This window comes from Nelumbo lutea, chromosome 1 (genome assembly GCF_056320005.1).
Source record: "Nelumbo lutea isolate HS-2025 chromosome 1, American lotus-T2T, whole genome shotgun sequence".
NCBI classification, from domain to species: Eukaryota; Viridiplantae; Streptophyta; class Magnoliopsida; order Proteales; family Nelumbonaceae; genus Nelumbo; species Nelumbo lutea.
Window position 1 is genome coordinate 4,939,463 of NC_142684.1, and position 20,562 is coordinate 4,960,024.

General features: G+C 39.4%; 1 protein-coding gene across 5 annotated transcripts in view; it reads right to left on the reverse strand.

Annotated features, from left to right (window-relative positions):
- Positions 1–1,523: 1,523 nt before the first annotated feature.
- LOC148873278 (protein FAR-RED IMPAIRED RESPONSE 1-like) overlaps positions 1,524–20,562 on the reverse strand; it is a 33,926-nt gene continuing 14,887 nt past the window's right edge. For all 5 annotated transcript variants that reach the window (XM_088961450.1, XM_088961449.1, XM_088961453.1 and 2 more), the window contains 2 exons: positions 2,311–2,527; positions 1,524–1,926 (listed from right to left, as the gene is read on the reverse strand). In XM_088961450.1, coding sequence (XP_088817576.1) covers positions 2,318–2,527 — 210 coding nt within the window. In that variant the 3' untranslated portion in view covers positions 1,524–1,926; positions 2,311–2,317. The remainder of the gene's footprint in view (positions 1,927–2,310; positions 2,528–20,562) is intronic.

Here is a 20,562-nt window from a genome sequence, read left to right on the forward strand (position 1 = left end):
TTCGGATACTTTGAACATTGGGCTCAATGTATCCGATAAAACTTTTTAATGAAATACAATTTGTAACTTCAGCTAGACATACAGGCGGCAAAGCGAGAGATCTAAATTTTGCACAATGGATTAGTAGAAAGCTCCTTGAGAACAGAAGCCCCTCAAACTTGATCAAAGGCGGCAGATATCAGTATGGCACCGTTTCAAGATCTTCAATGCTGACACCTCAACACCATCGGGCACCATATTGGATAATTTTCAAGATGAAGCATCAAATTCTGTAAAGGAAAGATTTGAGAAAGACACTTTGAAGACGAAGAATTTAGTTGCTTGCTTCAGACGCAGGCGAATTGTCATTTGTTATAGCCATGGATTTTAAAGGACGCCTAGCTCTTCAATTTTCCGACAGGAGCTGGGCCATTCACATTTGTTATACTTTGGTTTTGGCGACTTTACACGAACTTAATTCAGGACTGAAGTAGTTAGACCAGAAATGCGACAATTGTTTCTATCTAACAAACGGACAAGTGATACACAACTCATCTCAGTTTCAATCTTGGTTCAAAGTATCACAATGTATCGTAACATATTGTACAATACGCATCGATTTCTAAACTGAAGAATACAGCTACAGTAGGAATTGGGGGCACTGGTCAAATTTAAACAATTACAGTAAATATGAAACAATTGCAGTCTGATGGGTGTTCACTGCGAAAAAAACAATACACAGAATATCAATTACTTGAATCGTTCGATGTGTGATTTTTCAGTATTCATATCAATACTTGAATTTGTACCATTATTTCAATCTGATTGGGTAGTTCTGAGATTGATGTTTCCTCCAGATGAAAATCAACTATATATATTAAACCTCTAACAGAAACCAATAATTTGCGAAGAAATTCAGTTACCACCTCCAAAAGTGATGGTGGACATCCGGAAGCGGAAAGGATGGCAAGAATCTTCAGTAAAACTAAATTTACTAATTTCCAACTCACTTCAGCTCACATTTATATTCAGCAAAGAGATGGTGGATGATATAAGCATTGTTCGATGTGTGGCAAATTCCTTTCAAGTCCAAACACACCAGACGTTGATCCGAAGTAAAAAATTAACTTTCCTTTTATTCCTCTTCGAGAAAAAATTTAACTGTTTTAATTTTTAAACCCACATCTGATACGTTCAAGGTGCCTTTCTCAAAAGATCCTAACAGAAAAATGTTGAGGAAGCAACACATCAGGCATACAGTAAAATTTTAAAAACCTCCATTCCAAAAACTTCTATTTGGATCCGTGGAAAAACAGCTCATCCATAACTACGTCCTATAAAATGGACATACCTGATAAGAGTTGAGGCTTGGGAATCCACCGATCCAGTCGATGACAATCTTCTGACTAAACCAATGATTTGCAGCGGCTACCATTTGAATCAATTCCCGATCTATTTATGATCAAATCTAATAACAAATTACCAGCACCTGAATCTAGTCTAAAATTCAATAGCATCACATCTCATTCAACAGTACCATGTAATTCTTTAGAAGCTTATGATTACTATAACATTTGGGTGATGAAAAATCCAAGATGTGGTCCAATTAGACCAATGAAACCAAAAGATGTCCATCAATGTGATGTCAAATTAGATCATGTATAGAAATTCATAATGTACCGGATCAATACAGCCTCTTAGCAATTCCCTCATTAACATTAGAAAAAGAAAAGAAAAGAAAAAAAAAACGTTAGTATACTCTTTCCTCATACCAGCGGAAGGTAAAATGCCGCATCTTTGAGTCATTCTTGAAATGTGACCAAGTAAACAAAAAGAGAGTTGATGTAGCTCCGCATTCTCTAACTCATTGCAAGCCAACAACTGTAGTAAAAGCCCTCTCCCTGGTTAAGCCTGACTAAACAGGGGCTACCTAGAGCCTAATATCACCTGAATGTCAGACATCTATCAGTATAGATGAATACAGAAAAATGTGAGGGGGTGGGAAGAAGAAAAAAGAAACATGACTGGAAGAGTCTAATTTAGTATTGCATGGAAAAGGAAAAAAATAATTAATGATTGTGAGGGAAGCATGATGGGAGTTAAAAATTGCCAGTAAATTAGAAAAATATGAACAGAATGGATGGAACCATAAAGTTTCTTTTCTTTTTTTCTAGGTTACTTGGTTATTATTTCAAAATAGGTACTTCAAAACAGGTACTTCATAGAGTATAAAAGCGCAATAAACTCAACCACAGCAATGAGAAATTAAAGAAACATAATGAGAATTTCACTAGTTCCAAAACAATGAAGGAATAATAGAAAATTACCCACCTATGTACTAAAAACCTCCATGATATGAACGATCATGATCCTCAGATTCAAGTATCCTCACGTTTTCAACTATGTCTTGAACACTTTTCGTAAGATGGTTTGTGTGCCGCTCAATATCCTGAAGCACCATGTCCAGTTGTTGCCGACACTCAGCCAATCGTTGGTTTGCACGGTGAAGCTCAGAGGAAAGTTCCCGAATTTTCTTATCCTTCTCATCCTACAAACAAGATATGCACAAAGCTAAATGATAGTCGCAAAAAATAAAATAAATTGACTAATAGCACTTACAATTTGAAAGGCTTTCAGCACATAAAAGTCAATGAGAGAAATATATGATAGATATTGAAATATGGTAGAATAAAGGTTGTTGAGATCAACAAAAAAAGCCATAAGAAAAAGAAAAAGATCTAGTCCATCAACTCAGCTGAATGAACAAAAAATGTAGCAGGCAATCTAGGAATAGGTCTTATGAGATTGCTCTCGAAGTACACAACAACCCTACTACACCAGTAAGCATGTAGATGTTCTAAAATAAGTTAAGAGCAAGCATTTTTTCTTTGATCCACAATCAACCACATGATAGAAAAGAAAAACTATTATTTTGCAGTCATTATGGAGAATGACACCAATATACAACATCAGCAGAGACTCCAAACAAAGACAATATCTACAATGCTGGAAAATGACTAGAGACATGGTTCATAATTTCGATGTCAATGGGGGGATATCACCATGTAGAGATATGTCACTAAGATATTTAGAAAATCTAAAAAAGTCAGGAAAATTATGTAGAAACTCAGAATTAGTTAATAAACCTTCAAAGATATCATTAGAAGAAATACAATTGCATATTTTAAGGCTCAAAATACCATAGCAAAGAATTCTATAAATAAAATACAAGAAAATTAAGACTTTAATAGGTAACTTTCTTTATCTCCTTTTCAGTCACTTAGCCATCTTTTTTTCATTAAATATGCTAATTACTTGCCATTTTGACTTTGTCTTTTTAACCTTCTGTTTTGATTAGATTTAAAATACACTTTTGTAGTTATTTGCATTTTTCTTTTTTTCCTTTAAATTATACTGATTTAGTAAGTGAATTATATCAAAATAGTAAGTCAATTATCAAATAAAAAATTACCCATAACAACAAATTATGATGATTTTAAAGTGTTTAATAATATTCTAAAATTTTAAACCTTAAATGTATAGTCTATCAATGAAATCAAAAATATCGCCAGCATATCAACAAAATATTGGAGATATTTTGAAAAAAAAAAAGGTTCACAGAACATTTCGTATCACCACCTAAAAAAATGGGGATAGTTTGGGGAAATTTCACGAAATATTGCCAATAATATGAACCTTAACTAGAAGGAACCATCCAGATCCCCAACCACCTACCCAAGACAAAACCAGAAACTAAAGCTCCTCAAAAGCAAAACCCTCAAAAACTAATAACTTCAGTCCTACCATTTCTTAATATGCCCCTTCCAAAGTTCCTCCTTCCTATATCTTTGGCAATAAATGGTTCTGACATTTTCAACTCCAATAGACTCTTTGTGGTTCTCAGTGTAATCGGTAACTCCACATGAAGCTCTTGTATTGGATGTGTTACCGTCCTAAATGTTAATGTGCTCGGCTTGATGCATTTCATCAGTCTTAAGGCATTTGGTGTATTGGTCAAGCACACAACATTTGGCAATAGAGCTGCAGGATGCCTGCCTCATGATCGGCTACACTAAATGACAGATTGACAAGATTGAAGTCAACCTACACTAGGTTGTGGCTGAACTGAAGGAGATCAAGGAAGCTCTATTGGTTGTCAGTTCAGAGCAATCAAAGATTAATTCCAATTGACCAAAGGGTGACCAAGAAGTATCAAGTTTTGGAGGATTCCGTTTTGGAGGGACCTTTTCATGGCAAAGTTACCAAATTGGATTTCCCAAATTACTTAGGAGGAGATCCCATTCCATGGATCTTCAAAGGCGGAGAGGTACTTTGAGTACCAAGAAACTCCGGGCCATCAAAGAGTCTCCATTGTAGCGATTCACCTAGATGGAGATGCAATCGTGGTTTCAGTGGTAGCACAGGTTTCATACTCGGTGACATGGACAGTTCATAGACACCCTTGCATCAGATTTGGGCCAACAAGGTATGAAGACTATGATGAACAATTAGTCTAGGCTGAAGCAAACGGGCACTGCCTCTGTACATGACAACCAGAATGAGTTCAATAAGCTAGCAACTAAGGTGTTTGACTGGCTAGAAAAGGCTTTAGTTGGGTGCTTTGTCAGAGGGCTTCGAAATGATATTCGCTTGGAGTCTGACTTGCACTCAGAAGCTCCATCTCCAAATCACCTTGCCGAACAGGATCTTTGCATGGAACCATTCGGCACTTCTCAGAAGCAAGATAGGGACACAATGGTGAGGCACAAACAGGAGGGTAAGAGAAGAGATCTCTGTTTAACAAAGGAGGCGGAAAGGCTAACTATTCAGAATCGAGCCTTGGAGTTAGATGAACCCCACAGTCCTTGTCAGAGCCTGACTGGGTCCGTTTCCAATTCCAGCAATCCCATCCTACCCCAACACAACCCAGGTAACTGTGTCCTTTCGATTTGTGATACTAATGTTTGCTCTTTGTCCTGTGTGCCAAATACAGATCCCAACCTAAAGGATGCAGCTCTTGAAGGAAGGGAAGGAGTAAGAGAAAACAGAAGGGACAGGGAGGGTCAGGAGAGAGAAGTAGGGATTGAAGGAGAAGCAAAAAGAAGGAAAAGAATTCTGGAAATCCTTGAGTGTTTGTTAAATGAAGCAGTGGTGAATAACATTCAAAAGGAAGGACCAGAGGGAGTTAGAATAGAAGGAGTTGAGGAAGGAGGAGATAGAGGTGGGGAAGCAGAACAAGGAGAGAGAAATAGGAAGTCAAATGAAAGAGACTTGACTAGTGAGGACTCTGTGGCGGTTTTTGTACAGAAATTGGGATGTGAATTGAAAGATCCAAATATTTATCAAAAAAAAAAATTGAAAGATCCAAATGACCTCAAAATGTTTTTGGAAAAAAAAAAAGAAAGAAGAAACAAAGATTAAAAGGAGAAAATTGAGTGACGCTGAAAGGTTGATGAAGGATGTGGGAGGAGATAGAAGCATGGAGGTCAAAGGGGAAAGGAGGAAAAGGAACAAGTAAGGGTAGGAAGGTAAAGGGTAAAGAATATAGATAGATGAGGATCATAAGCTGGAATATCAGAGGTTGGGAAGTGCTAGGAAGAGAGCATTGATAAAAGAGGCCATTAGGAAAATAGACCCAGATGTAGTACTTTTGCAGGAGACCAAAAGAGCAGATTTTGACATTAAGTGGGCAAGGAGTGTATGGAGAGGTAGGGAGATTAGTTGGGCAGCCATGCCTTCTTGGGGGTCTGCAGGGGGTGTTGTCACAATGTAGAAGAATGAAGTACTTGTAGGTCAGGAAGAGTTGATAGGCTAATTTTTAGTTTCCTTGAAGGGCCTGGGTATATAGGAGGTGCTAACCAATGTATATGGACCAAATGGGTGCTAACCAATGTATATGGACTGAATGACTATAGAGAGTGGAGGAAGTTATGGGAAGAACTGGCTGATATAAGGGGACTGTGGGAAGGGCCTGGGTGTATAGGAGGTGATTTCAATGTAATAAGATTCCTAGAAGAAACAAATAGTCCTGGGCGGAGGTCGACCATGAGTATGAGGAAATTCAATCAATTTGTGGATGCCTACGAACTTAAAGAGATCCCATTATCACACAGTTGTTTTACTTGGTCCAATCTCCAAGTGAACCCGATTTGCTCCAAGTTGAACAGATTTTTATTCTCAAATGACTGGGAAGAACACTGGGGGAATTTGAATTCTAAGCACTTCCAAGGGTGACATCTGAACACTAGCCTATTGTAATCTTTAGGGAGGAGGTGAGAAATGCGGTCCCGCTCCTTTTAGGTTTGAAAATATGTGGCTAGGACACCCGGGTTTCATTAAGAAAGTCAAAGAATGGTGGCTAGAGAGCAATCCAACAGTGAAGTGGAGTGGAATGCGGTTTCATAAAAAGCTCCAATATCTGAAAGGTAGAATCAAGGAGTGGAATTTGTTAAGAGTTTGGGAGACTAGAGGAAAGGAAGCAAATGGTGACAGCACAAATTGAGGACTTGGATGGCAAGGAAGGAAGGGGTTGTCTTACAGAAGAAGATAAGGAGCAAAGATGGAAATTGAGTAAACAGCTAGAGGACTATTCTATAGGAGGAAATAAGTTGGAGACAAAAATCAAGGTGTAAGTGGCTAATGGAGGGGGATAGGAATACCAAGGTTTTTCATACAGTGGCAAGTGGAAGACGGAGAAGAAATTATATCTCAAGTTTGGAGATTGAAGGGGCAACAATTTCCAACCAAAGAAAAATCGCAAGGGCCTTTGCAGATTATTTTAGGTCTATTTTTAGAAGATCCCTAAACAATAGGGTGTGGATTGAGGGATTGGAATGGCCAACATTGCAGCTAGAGGATAGGGAATGGTTGGAAAGGAAATTTGAAGTGGAAGAGATAAAGGAGCAGTATTCTCTATGGATAGATCGAAGGCACCAGGCCTAGATGGTTTTACCATGGCTTTTTATTAGGATTGTCGGGAGATATTGAAAGAGGATTTGTGGCTTGTGTTTGATGAATTCCATTCTAGAGAAATGCAAATCACCAAGGGACTTTAGGCCGATCAGCCTAGTTTACAGCCTCTATAAGATGATCACTAAAGTGTTGTCCATTAGAATTAGGAAAGTGCTCCCAGCAATCATAGCAGATAACCAAGGAGTATTTGTGAAGGGGAGACAGATAACAGATCAGATTTTGATAGCAAATGAGAGTTTGGAGGAGTTCAAGAGATCCAAGAAAAAAGGGGTGGTTTGCAAATTAGACTTGGAAAAGGCTTATGATTTGTGGATTGGTCTTTCTTGATGAAGGTGATGATCAATTTTGGGTTCGGAGATAATTGGTGCAAATGGGTGTTGGGCTGCATCAGGAACTGCCATTACTCAATATTGGTAAATGAGACAATGGTAGATTTCTTTCTAGCATTGAGAGGGATTAGACAAGGAGACCCCCTTTCCCCTTTTTTATTTACATTGGTTGCTGAATAAGAGGTTGGAGAGTTGGGAGGGAGAACGTACCACTCACACATTTATAATTTGCAGATGATACTAAAATCTTTTGTGAAACAGGGGATCTTGACAAGATCAGAAACCTGAAGCTCACTATACAACTCTTTGAGCAAATGTCAAACATTAAGGTGGATTTTGAGAAAAGCAGTATAGTTGGGGTAAATATGGGGGAGGGGGAGACATCTGAGTGTGCAGAAAGGTGAGTTTTGGGTTCCGGTTATGGAAAGATTTGAAAAGAAACTAGCAACTTGGAAGAAGAATTATTTGTCTCTTGGAAGGAGAATCACTCTAATTAGGTCTACATTAGCTAACCTTCCTGTCTACTTTTTGTCAATTTTTAAGATTCTGGTTAGTGTGGCTAGCAGATTAGAGAAACTAATGAGAGACTTTCTCTGGGAGCCGGGGGAGGAGAAGAAGGACCATATGGTGAGGTGGGCGATGGTTTGTAGAAGAAAGAGAGAGGGAGGTTTGGGTATTGGGAACACAAGGAAAAGGAACTTGGCACTACTAGGGAAATGGTTATGGAGATTCTTAATGGAGAAAGACAAACTTTGGGTGAAGATAGTGGGTAGTATTCATGGGGTTGCAAACAATGGTTGGGATTCTGGCATTCTGGCAAGGACTACAAGAGCATCTCCCTGGAAAGCTATTCAAGCTATTCTGCCTTTGTTCTCTCCATGGATCAGGTATAACTTGCACTTAGGCAATCTAATTAATTTTTGGGAACATGTTTGGATTGAGGATTCTCCCTTAAAAGACCAGTTCCTAAGTCTTTTTGCTCTTTCCACATTTAAAAATGAATCGGTTTCCTCATTCTTTGTTCCTTCTAATTCTGCTTCTGGGGTCGGCTGGAACTTGGGCCCGAGAAGAGATATCAGGGACATAGAGCTTGCTTATATTTTATCCTTGTTATCCATTCTTGAAGGGGTTATCCTAGAGCCAACAAAGGCAGACAGTAGAATTTGGACACTCACTCCCTCGAGTTCTTTCACTTGTGCCTCTTTTTTTAAAGCTCTAACACAATCTTCCTCCTCTGGCTTGTCATTCCCTATTAAAGAGGTGTGGTGTCATCCTATACCTCCTAAGGTTAGGAGTTTCTGTTGGGAAGCCTTTCTAGAAAGAGTTAATACAGCATATTTACTTCAAAGAAAAAGACCCAATAGTTATTTTTGTCCTCACTGGTGTGTTCTCTATAAAGCTGATGGTGAGTCCGGATATCACTTACTAATTTCCTGTCAATTCACAAAGTCATTTGGGAATGGTGTACTTTGTTTGGGTGCAGGTGGACCCCCCTTCGAATGTGCAAAGCTTATTCAATTCTATGCTGAATTGGCCAATAAAAAGGGCCAAGATTATGTGGAGGAGTATGAGGGCAGCAATTTGTTGGACTATTTGGAAAAAGAGAAATTCACGGATCTTCTCAGATAAGGAGAGAAGTTTGGAAGTAATATTGGAGGTCATCCATATTAGGGTTATAGTCTGGCTAAAAAACTTGGCTTTGTTTGCAAAATTCTCAGTTGATGAGTTGCAAAGAAAATGCAAGGAGATAGCAGAACTTGCTCCAGTAAGGAAGGCCTCAAACTCTTGTTGGCTCCCTCCACCTCATGGCTTTACTAAACTGACCTTTGATGGCAGCAGCATGGGTAATCCAGGGCCATCCAGAATAGGGGGAGTAATAAGAGATGAACAGGGGAATCTGTTAGCTATGTTTTCTGGACCAATTGGGGTGGGAGATTCCTTGAGGGTTGAGATACTTGCAGCTGTAGAAGGGGTACAAAGGATCAAGGATATGCAAATTAACAAGTTGATCATAGAAGGAGATTCTAAAGTGGTGGTAAACTGGCTAAAAGAGGATAACTCTAGACTTTGGAATTACAACAATGAAAAGAGGAAATTTAAATGGCTAACAGATTCATTCGCAGATGGTCTAGCTAGACAAGGGGTGAACAGAAATTCTATATTTTGGGTTGTATTGTAATCGTGTTTTTGGTGTTCAATGGTTGTTCTCGGGAGCTAAAATTGTTTAGCTCCCTTGCTCTATAACTTCTCTTAATATTAATACAATTCATAGTTATTGATAAAAAAAAATTGATATTCGCTTGGAGGTGAAAGCCCTTCAACCGACAACTGTGATTGCCACTATGGGCATGGCTAGGTTACAATATGAGCAACTCACCTAGCCCACGGACCCATCCTCAAAACACCCCCGGCTCGAAGTCCTCCCCAATAAGTCGGTAGGAGAAGAGGCCAAAGTTCACAACTAAAAGTAGGGGTGCTCACGAGTCAGGTTGGGTCAGTTTAAGACATTTTGATCAACCAACCTCACCTGGTCAGGTTACTAAGGCAGCAAACCGAAACCGACTGACTGTCCAGGAAGACCCAAACATGAAGGGTCGGTTTAATTGGTCACTTTATCCAGTCTAATCTATATCTAAATATTTGTTTATATTTTAGATTATTTCTTTTCAGTTTTTATGCAAAACCGAAATATCTATTTTTGATTGTTTTAAATATAAAATATATATTTAAATAGATTAATTTTTTTATACAAAACTGAAATTTTTTGTACAAATATATATTTAAATTTATACAAAACTGAATTAAGTATTGTACCAATGTATAATATTTGTATTGGTTTAATTTTTTTATTTTTTATCATAACTAACCAGATTTTTTTTCAAAGCTTAAACTAAACAAAAAATAAAATATATCAACTTTTAACATGCATTAAAATTTAAAAATATTAAATGAAAAACAAAAGACTAACCTGTGAATGTGATGCTTGAGTCTTGAGAAGTTGAGACTTGAGAGAATGAGAGTTGAGAAGAGGGGAGGAAAACAATTGCACTTGTAGTTGTAATGTTGGTGGATGAAACTTGAAAGAAACCTTGAGAGTGCTTGATGCGGACCAGGCAAGGATGAAGATGAATTGATGAAGATTGGAATTTGGAAGAGCCAAAGAGAAATCAAGACTCATAACTCTAGGACTCCTATTTGCCTATTTGGTGTAAAGAGAGTAGAACCTCTCTTTGACTCTTTCCAAAATTTCCAAACTCCAACGTGTCCACTCTCCAAGGCTCCATTGAGTGCAATTTTCTAAGTTTGGCAAATCTAAAGGTGTAGGGATCTTGCTTGCAATGCTTGCTAATCCCAAAAAGGTTTTTGAAAGTGACTCAAATCATGTCTTTTCCCCCCATATTCGATGCTTCCTATTTGGTGTAAAGTTTACAATTCAAAAAAGAATAACAATCCCAAAGATAAAACTAATTCCCATTCAGCTAATGCTTTATTATTATTCTATGTTAAAGATAAGTAGCTAACTAAAAAGTAAAAACTAAGATAGAGAATTAGGGGATTACTAGATTAGGGAAAGACTATAAAGTTAGAAAGTAGCTAGCTCGGTTCAGTTTCGGTTTTTACACACGAAAACCAAAACCGAACCAAACTAGGTTTATTTACCTATACAAACCGAAACTGACCGGTGGGTTGAAAAACCAACCAAGGGCCGGTTTGGTCGGTTTGAAATCAAATATGAACACCCCTAACTGAAAGGCCCACAACTCAAATGACTTTTCTTGGGTCGAGATGCAAGCCTAACATGAGAAAGGAATGTGCTACACTAATGATGACAAACCTGGGTTGGGTCATAAGTTTAAGACCCAAGTCACAAATTTGGGTCAAAGCACCTAGAATTGGAGAGAATTGTAGATGGGCCAAGTTTAGATAATCCAGAGATTTCTCTTGAAGCCTTCATGGGCCTTCACTCCTTATAGTCCATGAGGGTGCAAGGAACAATTCTAGGCCATCTAGTATCCATCCTAATCAAAGTGGCACCACTTTGAATTTCATCACTATGTTTTTGGCCCACCAGCTAGGTATGGCGATTCATCACACCCCTTCCTATTCAGCTCACGTAGTTAATGGCCATTGGATTTCCTATGATGGGATATGTAAGAATAAGAGCCTCGTAATAGAAGGCCATAATTTACTGATGGACATCCACTCAAGTTCAGTAGACTTGAAAGTCTTGGGCGAAAGATGGTTACACCAATTGGGCCTTGTCATTCAGGATTGGGCCCAGAGATGACTACGGGTTTTACCATGGATGGCTCACCATGTCATTTACAGGGGCAATAACCCAAATCACCTAAGCCTAAAAGCCTCTAGGCCATCATGCATATTTCACGTGCATCAAGACAGCCTAGCCCTAGCTACCTTTGAAATCAGCCCAACAAAAGCAGGCCTTGAAGTTGTTATTGGACAAATATGAGGATGTTATTCAAGAGCCCACTCAGTTACCCCCTAAACAAGCTCAAGACCATCGAATACCCTTACTAACTGGCTCGTTACCAACCAATGTCTGAACCTATTGGTATCCATATTTTCAGAAGTAAGAGATTTAGAAAATAGTGGGTGACTTGCCGAGTAAAGGACTAATTCAAGCCAGCACAAACCCTTTATCCCCCCTAGCCCTTCTAGTCAAAGGACGGATAATGGCAGTTTTGTCGATTATGGAGACCTGAATTAGATTGCTATAGACAGCTACCATGTTCCCCTCACAAATGAGCTTATGAATGAGTTACGGAAGGCTACCTTTTTCTCAAAAATGGACCTAAGGTTGGGATACTATTAGGTCAGTGTACATCATGAAGATGCCTCTAAGACAGTGTTTAGAGAATCATCTTTGGCAATTTATTCAATGCACCATCCACGACAATTTATTCTCGTGCTTTTTTATGACATGCTTGTCTATAGCTATGACTGCCCACCCACTTACGACATTTGGAGATAGCCTTAGAATTGTTAAGGAAGCATAAACTCGTTGTCAAGCTTTCTAAGTATGCCTTTGGGACACAGATACATTACCTTGGGCACATTGTCCTTGCGAGTAAGGTGATGGCAGACCTGGAGAAGACTATGGTTATGAGATATTGGCCCAGGCCCAACTCAATTAAGGCCTTCCGTGGTTTCCTTGGTCTAACCGATAATTATCGATGATTTATTAAGGAGCCATGAGATGTTGGCTGCTCCTCCCACACTCCATTGTTTTGAATCGAGATCCTTAGCCAATTTTGGAAAGAATACTTCAGGTTACAAGGAACACAACTGAATAGGTCTACCAACTACCATCCCCAATCCGATAGGCAAACCAAAGTTCTGAATCAGTGCCTGGAGACATACCTAAGTTGTTTTGCAAGTGAGCAGCCTTGATAGTGGGCCCAATTACCCTAAGCCAAATATTGGTGTAATACCCCTTCCACTCAATGGCTGGGCAACCACATTCAAGGCAGTTTATGGTAGAGGTCCCCCCCCTTCTTCCTTATGAGAAAGGGTCCACAATGGTGGCCTCAGTGGATGTCCAGTTATTGGCCCGTGATGAAGTACTACAGTCACTCAAGGATAAATTGTCAAAGGCCCAACAAAGGATGAAGGCCCACTATGGTTCACACTAGGGCTTGGCACAATCATCCCCCTGATACTTGGCCCATTTAAGGTGCAAGAGAAAGTTGGCAAGGTGGCTTACAAGTTGGACCTTCCAGCAACCTCTTGGCTACACCTGGTTTTTCATGTCTCTCTCCTTAAGAAGGTTGTTGGGCCAATACTACCATAGAATCAAGGAATGGAACCTTTTAGAGTTTGGGAGACTAGAGGAAAGGAAGCAATCTGTGATTACACAAATTGAAGTCCTAGATATCAAAGAAGAGAAGGGATGCCTTACAGAAGAGGATAAGGAATAAAGATGAAAATTGCACAAACAGATAGAAGACTATCTGCTCAAGGAGGAAATAAGTTGGAGGCAAAAATCAAGATGTAAGTGGCTGAAAGAGGGGGATAGAAATACTAAGTTTTTTCATGTTGTGGCAAATGGAAGAAGGAATTTTATCTCAAGTCCGGAATTATGGCATGTGGCTGGAGGGGTTGGAGTGGCCAAATTTGAAGTTAGAGGATAGGGAGTGGCTGGAGAGGAAATTTGACTTGGAAGAGATAAAGGAGGCAGTCTTCTCTATGGATAGATCAAAGGCACCAGAGCTGGATGGTTTCACAATGGCTTTCTATCAAGATTGTTGGGAAATACTAAAAGAGGATCTAATGAGGGTATTTGATGAATTCCATAGGATGATTAACCCTGGGTTGAATTCCACATTCATTGTCTTGGTGCCCAAGAAAGATATGCAAACCATCTGAAGGACTACAGACCAATTAGTTTAGTTAATAGCCTTTATAATATTATCACTAAGGTGTTGTCCATCAGGATTAGGAAAGTGCTCCTAGCAATTATAGCAAATAGCCAAGGCGTTTTTCTGAAGGGGAGGCACATAACAGACTGAAATACTTATAGCTAATGAGAGTTTGGAAGATTTCAAGAGATCCAAGAAAAAGGGGATGGTCTGCAAATTGGATTTAGAAAAGGCTTATGACTTGGTTGATTGGTCTTTCCTGTTGAAGGTGAAGATCAATTTTGGGTTTGGAGACAATTGGTGTAAGTGGGTGATGGGTTGCTTTAGGACTTGTCACTACTCTATATTGGTGAATAGGACAATGGTGGATTTCTTTCCAGCTTTGAGAGGGATTAGACAAGGACATCTCTCATTTCTAATTTACTTTGGTTGCAGAGGTGTTGGGGCGACTAATTTCTAGAGTAGATTCCAAGGAGTTAATAAGGGGGTGGAGAGTTGGAAGGGAGAATAATACTACTCACACACTTGCAGTTTGCAGATGACACAATCTTGTTTTGTGAAGGAGGGAATCCCAATAGGATTAGGAAGTTGAAGCTCACTATATAACTCTTTGAACAAATGTCAAGCCTTAAAGTGAACTTTGTTGTATAGTAAGAGTTAATTTGGGGGAGGTGGAGATATCCGAATGTGCAAACATTTTGGAGAGCGCAGTCTAATTGGCCCTTAAACTACCTTGGTTTGCCATTGGGAGATAATCCTCAGAAAGGAGAGTTTTGGATCCAGTTGTGGAGAGGTTTGAGAAGAGGCTTGCCACATGGACGAAAAATTATCTATCTCTAGGAGGGAGAATCACCCTAATTAGGTTTACATTGGCTAATCTTATGGTTTATTTTTTGTTAGCCTTTAAGGTCCTAGCTGGGGTGGCTAGTAGGTTGGAAAAACTAATGAGAGACTTCCTTTGGGAATCGGAGGAGGAGAAGAAGGACCATAGGGTTAGGTGGGAGGTGGTGTGTAGAAGCAAGAAGGAGGTTTGGGTATTGGGAACATAAGGAATAGAAACTTGGCACTACTAGGGAAATGGCTGTGAAGATTCTCATTGGAGAAAGAAAAGCTTTGGGTTAAGATAGTGGGTAGCAATCATGGGATTGCAGACAATGGATGGGACTCTAGGATTCTGACAAGGACTACAATAGCATCGCCTTGGAAAACCATTCAATCTATTTTGCCTTTGTTCTCTCCCTGGATCAGGAATGATTTGCACTCAGGCAATCTCACTAAATTTTGGGAACATGTTTGGGTTGGAAATTCTCCCTTAAAAGACCAATTTCCGGCTCTTTTTGCTATGACTACCCTTAAAAATGCACTGGTTTCTACCTTCCTTGTACCTTCCAACTCAACTTCTGGGTTTGGTTGGAACTTGGGTTTGAGAAGAGGCATAAGGAACTCAAAGTTAGATTGTACCTTATCGTTACTATCCATCCTTGATGGGGTTTTCCTAGATCCAACAAAGGCAAACAGTAGAATTTGGGCATACACTCCCTCGGGTTCCTTCACTTGTGACTCATTCTTTAAAGTCCTATTACAACCATCTTCTGTTGGATTGTCCTTTCCTGTTAAAGAGGTGTGGTGTCAACCTATACCTCCAAAGGTTGGGAGTTTCTGTTGGGATGCCTTTTTGGAAAGAGTTAATACAAGAGATTTGCTTCAAAGGAAAAGACCCAATAGTTGTTTGTCTCCTCACTAGCATGTCCTCTGTAAAGCCGATGGTGAGTCTGGATACTGCTTACTAATTTCTTGTCAATTTGCTAAATTCATTTGGTAATGGTTTACTTCTCTGTTTGGGTGCAGGTGGACACCCCCATTGGATGTGCAAAGCTTATTCACTTCCACTCCTAACTGGTCCACAAAAGGGGTAAGACTATGTGGCGATGTGTTAGGGCTACAGTTTGTTGGACTATCTGGGAAGAGAGAAACCCACAGATCTTTTCAGAAAAGGAGAGAAGTTTGGAAGCAATAGTGAAGGGTACTCATATTAGGGTGATATATTGGCTGAAAACCTTGGACTTGTTTGCAGATTTGTCTGTAGATGAGTTGCTAAGAAAGTGAAAGGAGATTGCATAATCAATTTCAGGCTACTTTCAGCTATGAAGGCTTCAAATTCTTGTTGGACCCCTCCATCGCAAGGTTTTACTAAACTGAACTTCGATGGCAGCAATATAGGCAATCCAGGGCCCTCTGAAATTGGGGGAGTTATAAGAGATGAAAAAGGGAATCTGCTAGCCATGCATTCTGGTCCAATTGGGGTGGGAAATTCCTTGATGGCTGAGATACCAGCGGCTCTTGAAGGGGTACAAAGGGCTAAAGACATGAATATCAAGAAATTGATCATTGAAGGAGATTCTAAAATTGTGGTGAACTGGCTAAAAGAGGACAACTCTAGGCTTTGGAAGTACAGCAATGAAAAGAGAAGATTTAAGTGGCTGACTTAGGAACTTGAAATTCAATGTACATGGGTAATGAGAAGGGCAAATTTATTCGCAAATAGATGGTCTAGCTAGGCAAGGGGTGAACAGAAACTCTATGTTTTGGGTTGTGTTGTAATTGCTTTTTAATTTGGGTGTACCTTGGTTGTTTCTGAGAGTTAAGATTGTTTAGCTCTCTTGCTTTGTAACTTTTTATTCCATTAAAAAAATTCATTGTTATCGATCCAAAAAACAACACTACCATACCATAGACACTCCCTAGGTTTATTGAAGATATGGACTTGGACACAAAGCCCATAAGCATTGTGGACTATCAATGGATTCATAGGGGCAATCAAGTCATACTGAAGGCAAGATCCATCTCAAGTGGGGAGGATCTATTGGGAGTAGCTTGACCCATGCAAACCTTCAACCGAACGAAGAGGACCACCATCGCGTCTCAAGTTCAAAGCACGGAGAGGGCTACCTAGAGCAGAGTGAAAGCTACCTCAAAAAGGACTACTTGGAGTAGACTGTGAACCGTCATGCAAAAGGACTACTTGCTACTGGAGTGAGAGCTGCCTAGAGTGAAGTCACTAGATGTCAATTGCGGAAATGTGGTGGTATGATACAGTCCTAAATGTTAAAGTGTTTAGCCTAACGCGTTCCATCAATCTTAAGGCTTTTGGTGTATTGATCAAGCACAACAATATGGACCTTACTCTTTTATTTTTTGAAAAGATAAAAATGTCATTTAGTAATAAAAGAAGTAGAAAAATGAGATAGTATATATAAATATATAAAACCCAGCCTCTCAAGAAAACCATCTCGGTAAAGTGTCGTTGTTATACAAATTAGCCCTCCCAACCCCAAAATTTACAAGCCCAACAACTATAGAATTGTTGGAATCCATTACTTTTTACCTGAACCATCACTAATAAATTCTCATTTCATTTAGGAAGTTAGTAATCTCCATTTCCATTGATTGCATCCAACAACCATATTCCATCTGATTTCATCGGTCCTTTTATAGCCAAAGAGAATAATTGAGTTGCACTCATTTTGCTACATGGACTCTCATAAGTGGATGAAGTGTCCGTGTTAGATACATCATGTTTTGACACTCTAATCGATTCCTAGTACACACTTCAACATAATATTTTCATTTATCTACTTGATTATTTGACATCAATGAATAGTGAGTATATACAATGAATCCTTGTGTCTTGTGTGTACTTTTCTATAGAGATGTATTCACAATGATTTAAAAGGCATGCCTAGGCACACAGGTGAGGCGTGCATTTTAGGGTTTGTACCTCACCTAGGTCTCAGGCGTAGCACTTTCAAAAGGTTTGTGCCTGGTGTGCCTTGCGCTTTAGCCGAGGCACGCACCTTTTGAAAATGTGTGCATTCATTTATCCTAATAAAAGATATTTCTAAAAAAGAAAGGCAAGGAACCCTCAAATCATCAGCTCCATCTCTAATCTTCTTTATTGGCTCAAAAGAAAGGCAAGGAAGCCTCGAATTCATAGCAACCTCTTGAGACAAAAACCCAACTTCAACCACCCTTGGCTGACCACTAAAAGGTCCCATGGAACTTACCATTAGCTTACAAGAATCTAAAGATTGAACAAAGAAAAACTCATTGAGGTTCGTATCCTTCAATTTCTCTTTCAATTGGTAAGAGCTCACGTACGTGGAAATCACCCAAATCCACCCTGAACCCCTTCTCTTTCGACCAGCAAATGCACCATTTCTTCTCCTCAATATCTCTATTTTCTTAAATCAGCAAAGGACTTGGCCCCCAAACCTCTTCTAAAAGAACTTCTTTCCTCAACTACTTGAAGGCTGCCTTGGTACTCATAATTCCTCCTTAAGAGAGTGGTCCTCAGTCCCCACTCAGCCTTCTAAACCCTTAGAAAAAAGGAGAAAAATGTCCACCTCCCTCTCCCATTAAACTCTTCAGCCTCTCCCCTCTCCTCAAAATCTTAAACCATATGACCACCATCAAATAAAATTATCTCATCTCCTTTCGAAATTACCTTCTTGCCCCCATTGACCTTCCAATTCCATTGTCTTCAAACTTTGGATGACCCTTCGCCTTCCCATCAAACAACTCACCGCAAGAGAGGGCCTCATCCGTTTGAGCCTTCATTTCTCTTTTCGAAAGTCCAAGCAGAACACGAAAGCAATGGACATCTTTGCTGCCCTCGAAAACGCCTAGTCTTCCCCTTCTATAAACAAGCATAAGTCATAAGTTTGAGCCTTCCCATCAAACAACTCACTGCAAGAGAGGGCCCCATCCGTTTGAGCCTTCATTTCTCTTTTCGAAAGTCCAAGCAGCACACAAAAGCAATGGAGATCTTTGCTGCCCTCGAAAACGCCTAGTCTTCCCCTTCTATAAACAAGCATAAGTCGTAAGTTTCCCCTGTAAAAAGTAACTCCAAGGAGATTGGAATTTCGTCTACTTCTTCCATTTCCACTAAGATTCTTGCAAAATCAATCTTCTTCCAACTTCAATTTGTATTATCAAAGCTTAGAAACTTTCCACACCTATCTTCGATCTTTTTGAATGACGATGAACCCTAAGCATGCAAGGGAATACCCACCACACCTATCCACACCACTCTTTTCTCCTTCCATTAAAAATCACACCTACCGTTTGGAACCACTAACCTAATCTCAAATCAAACTCCATTTTCTACCTTTCTGAATCCAACACCCATTCTGCATCATCCCTAGTCTGAAACATAAACAAAAGAAGACCCTACCAAATCTCTGACACCCACAACTCTTTCTTCACCCCATTCAAGCTTTGCCCATGCTTCAATCGACTCCTTCAATTCGCATCCAGAAAACCTACCAATGAGACAAGCATTCAAGAGTTGTTTCAACCTCTCATTCAAATCCTCTACTTGATTCGCCTCGATCTGAAGCCTTAACCTCAATGTGGCCTTTTTTTGCACTTATGGCATTATACATTTGAATAATAGTTTTCTCATGTGGTAGTAACAACAAATACAGTCTTGACCTCTCATTTTCTTTCTAGAGTAGCCTTGGTGATTTCAGTCTCTTCCTGAAGTAGTTCTCCAAGAACTGGATTCATACAGAAGTGTCTCCCCGTTTATAATGCTAGCTAACTTTCACCGGTTCATATTCAGTTTGCGATTTCATAAGAAAATGCATAACCTTTCTGTAATTGTTTACTTTTTTATGAATAGCTTAACTTTACCAAAAAGAGTAAAATATTAGTAGTATTTACAATGAAAACCCCTGTCAAGGCTGGTGAAGCCCTTCTCCCCACCCTTTTTTCCTACTCCCTAGCCTGATATCAACACAAATTCCCAAAAACATCAACTCCCTACCATCACCCTGCCATGCCAATACATCAGACATGTTGTTGGCTGATCTATGCAACCATTTATAGGCTATAACTCTATCCCTCCCTGGTTCCTCTTTCATCATGTTTCGATACTCCAAAGGAAGCTGTCATTTGCACCCCAACCAGCGCACAATATCCTTGAGTTACCTTTCTATCATTGTTGATTTTCCAAAACTTCTCATTGAAGGAAAATCATCCATATAGTACATTATCTCCAATTACGTCCAAATAGAAATAAAACCAGCATAATACTCATTAATTTTCCATTCTCTTTGCAAATAATGAAAGTATCATGCTCTATTTGAAATGGTATATACTCCAACCTTTGAGTCACCTTCTACAACATACTCCAACATTTCGAGCTATATCTTTTTTTTATCAGCAACATAAACATTGATTCATTAAATTAAATTGGAGATATACGACAAGTTGTGGGCAGAAACAACAAGGCCAAGAAGAAGACCATTCCAATATTTACAAATAAGCCTAGAACATGGATTGTCTCTGAATTACTTGTTTAGCTAAACCATCGGCCATACTGTTTGCAGATCTCCTAATTTAATTTATCTGGATCAGCATTTCTTTAGATAGCTGTTTGAAGTGCCTAAACTCATTCCTTAGCTGCCATATTACCCCTTCCCCCTTTTTCAGACAACCCATAACTATTTTCGAGTCACCTTCAATGATCAGCCTATCAATGCCCATTTCTTTACCTTTCTCTACTCCATAAACAGCTGCCATCAGTTCTGATTTCACCACATCTCCATGCTGAGCAGGACCGTAGTACATGGTTAGAATGTTTCCATCTTCTTCCCTGATTACCCCACCAATACCCAATGGGCAAGGATTGCCCATGCAGCTACTATCAAAGTTCAATTTCTTCCACCCAGGACATGGAGGTGACCAGGCCTCATGTACCTTTTGTCTTTTGGAGGAAGAGTCAATTAGTCCCTACAAGCTCAAAAAAAAATCTTCAACCCTTAAAGTCAATAAAGAGATTTATAGTTTTCACCCAATGTGCCACCCTTAAGGCTATAACCTCTATCACAGCTTCCTTA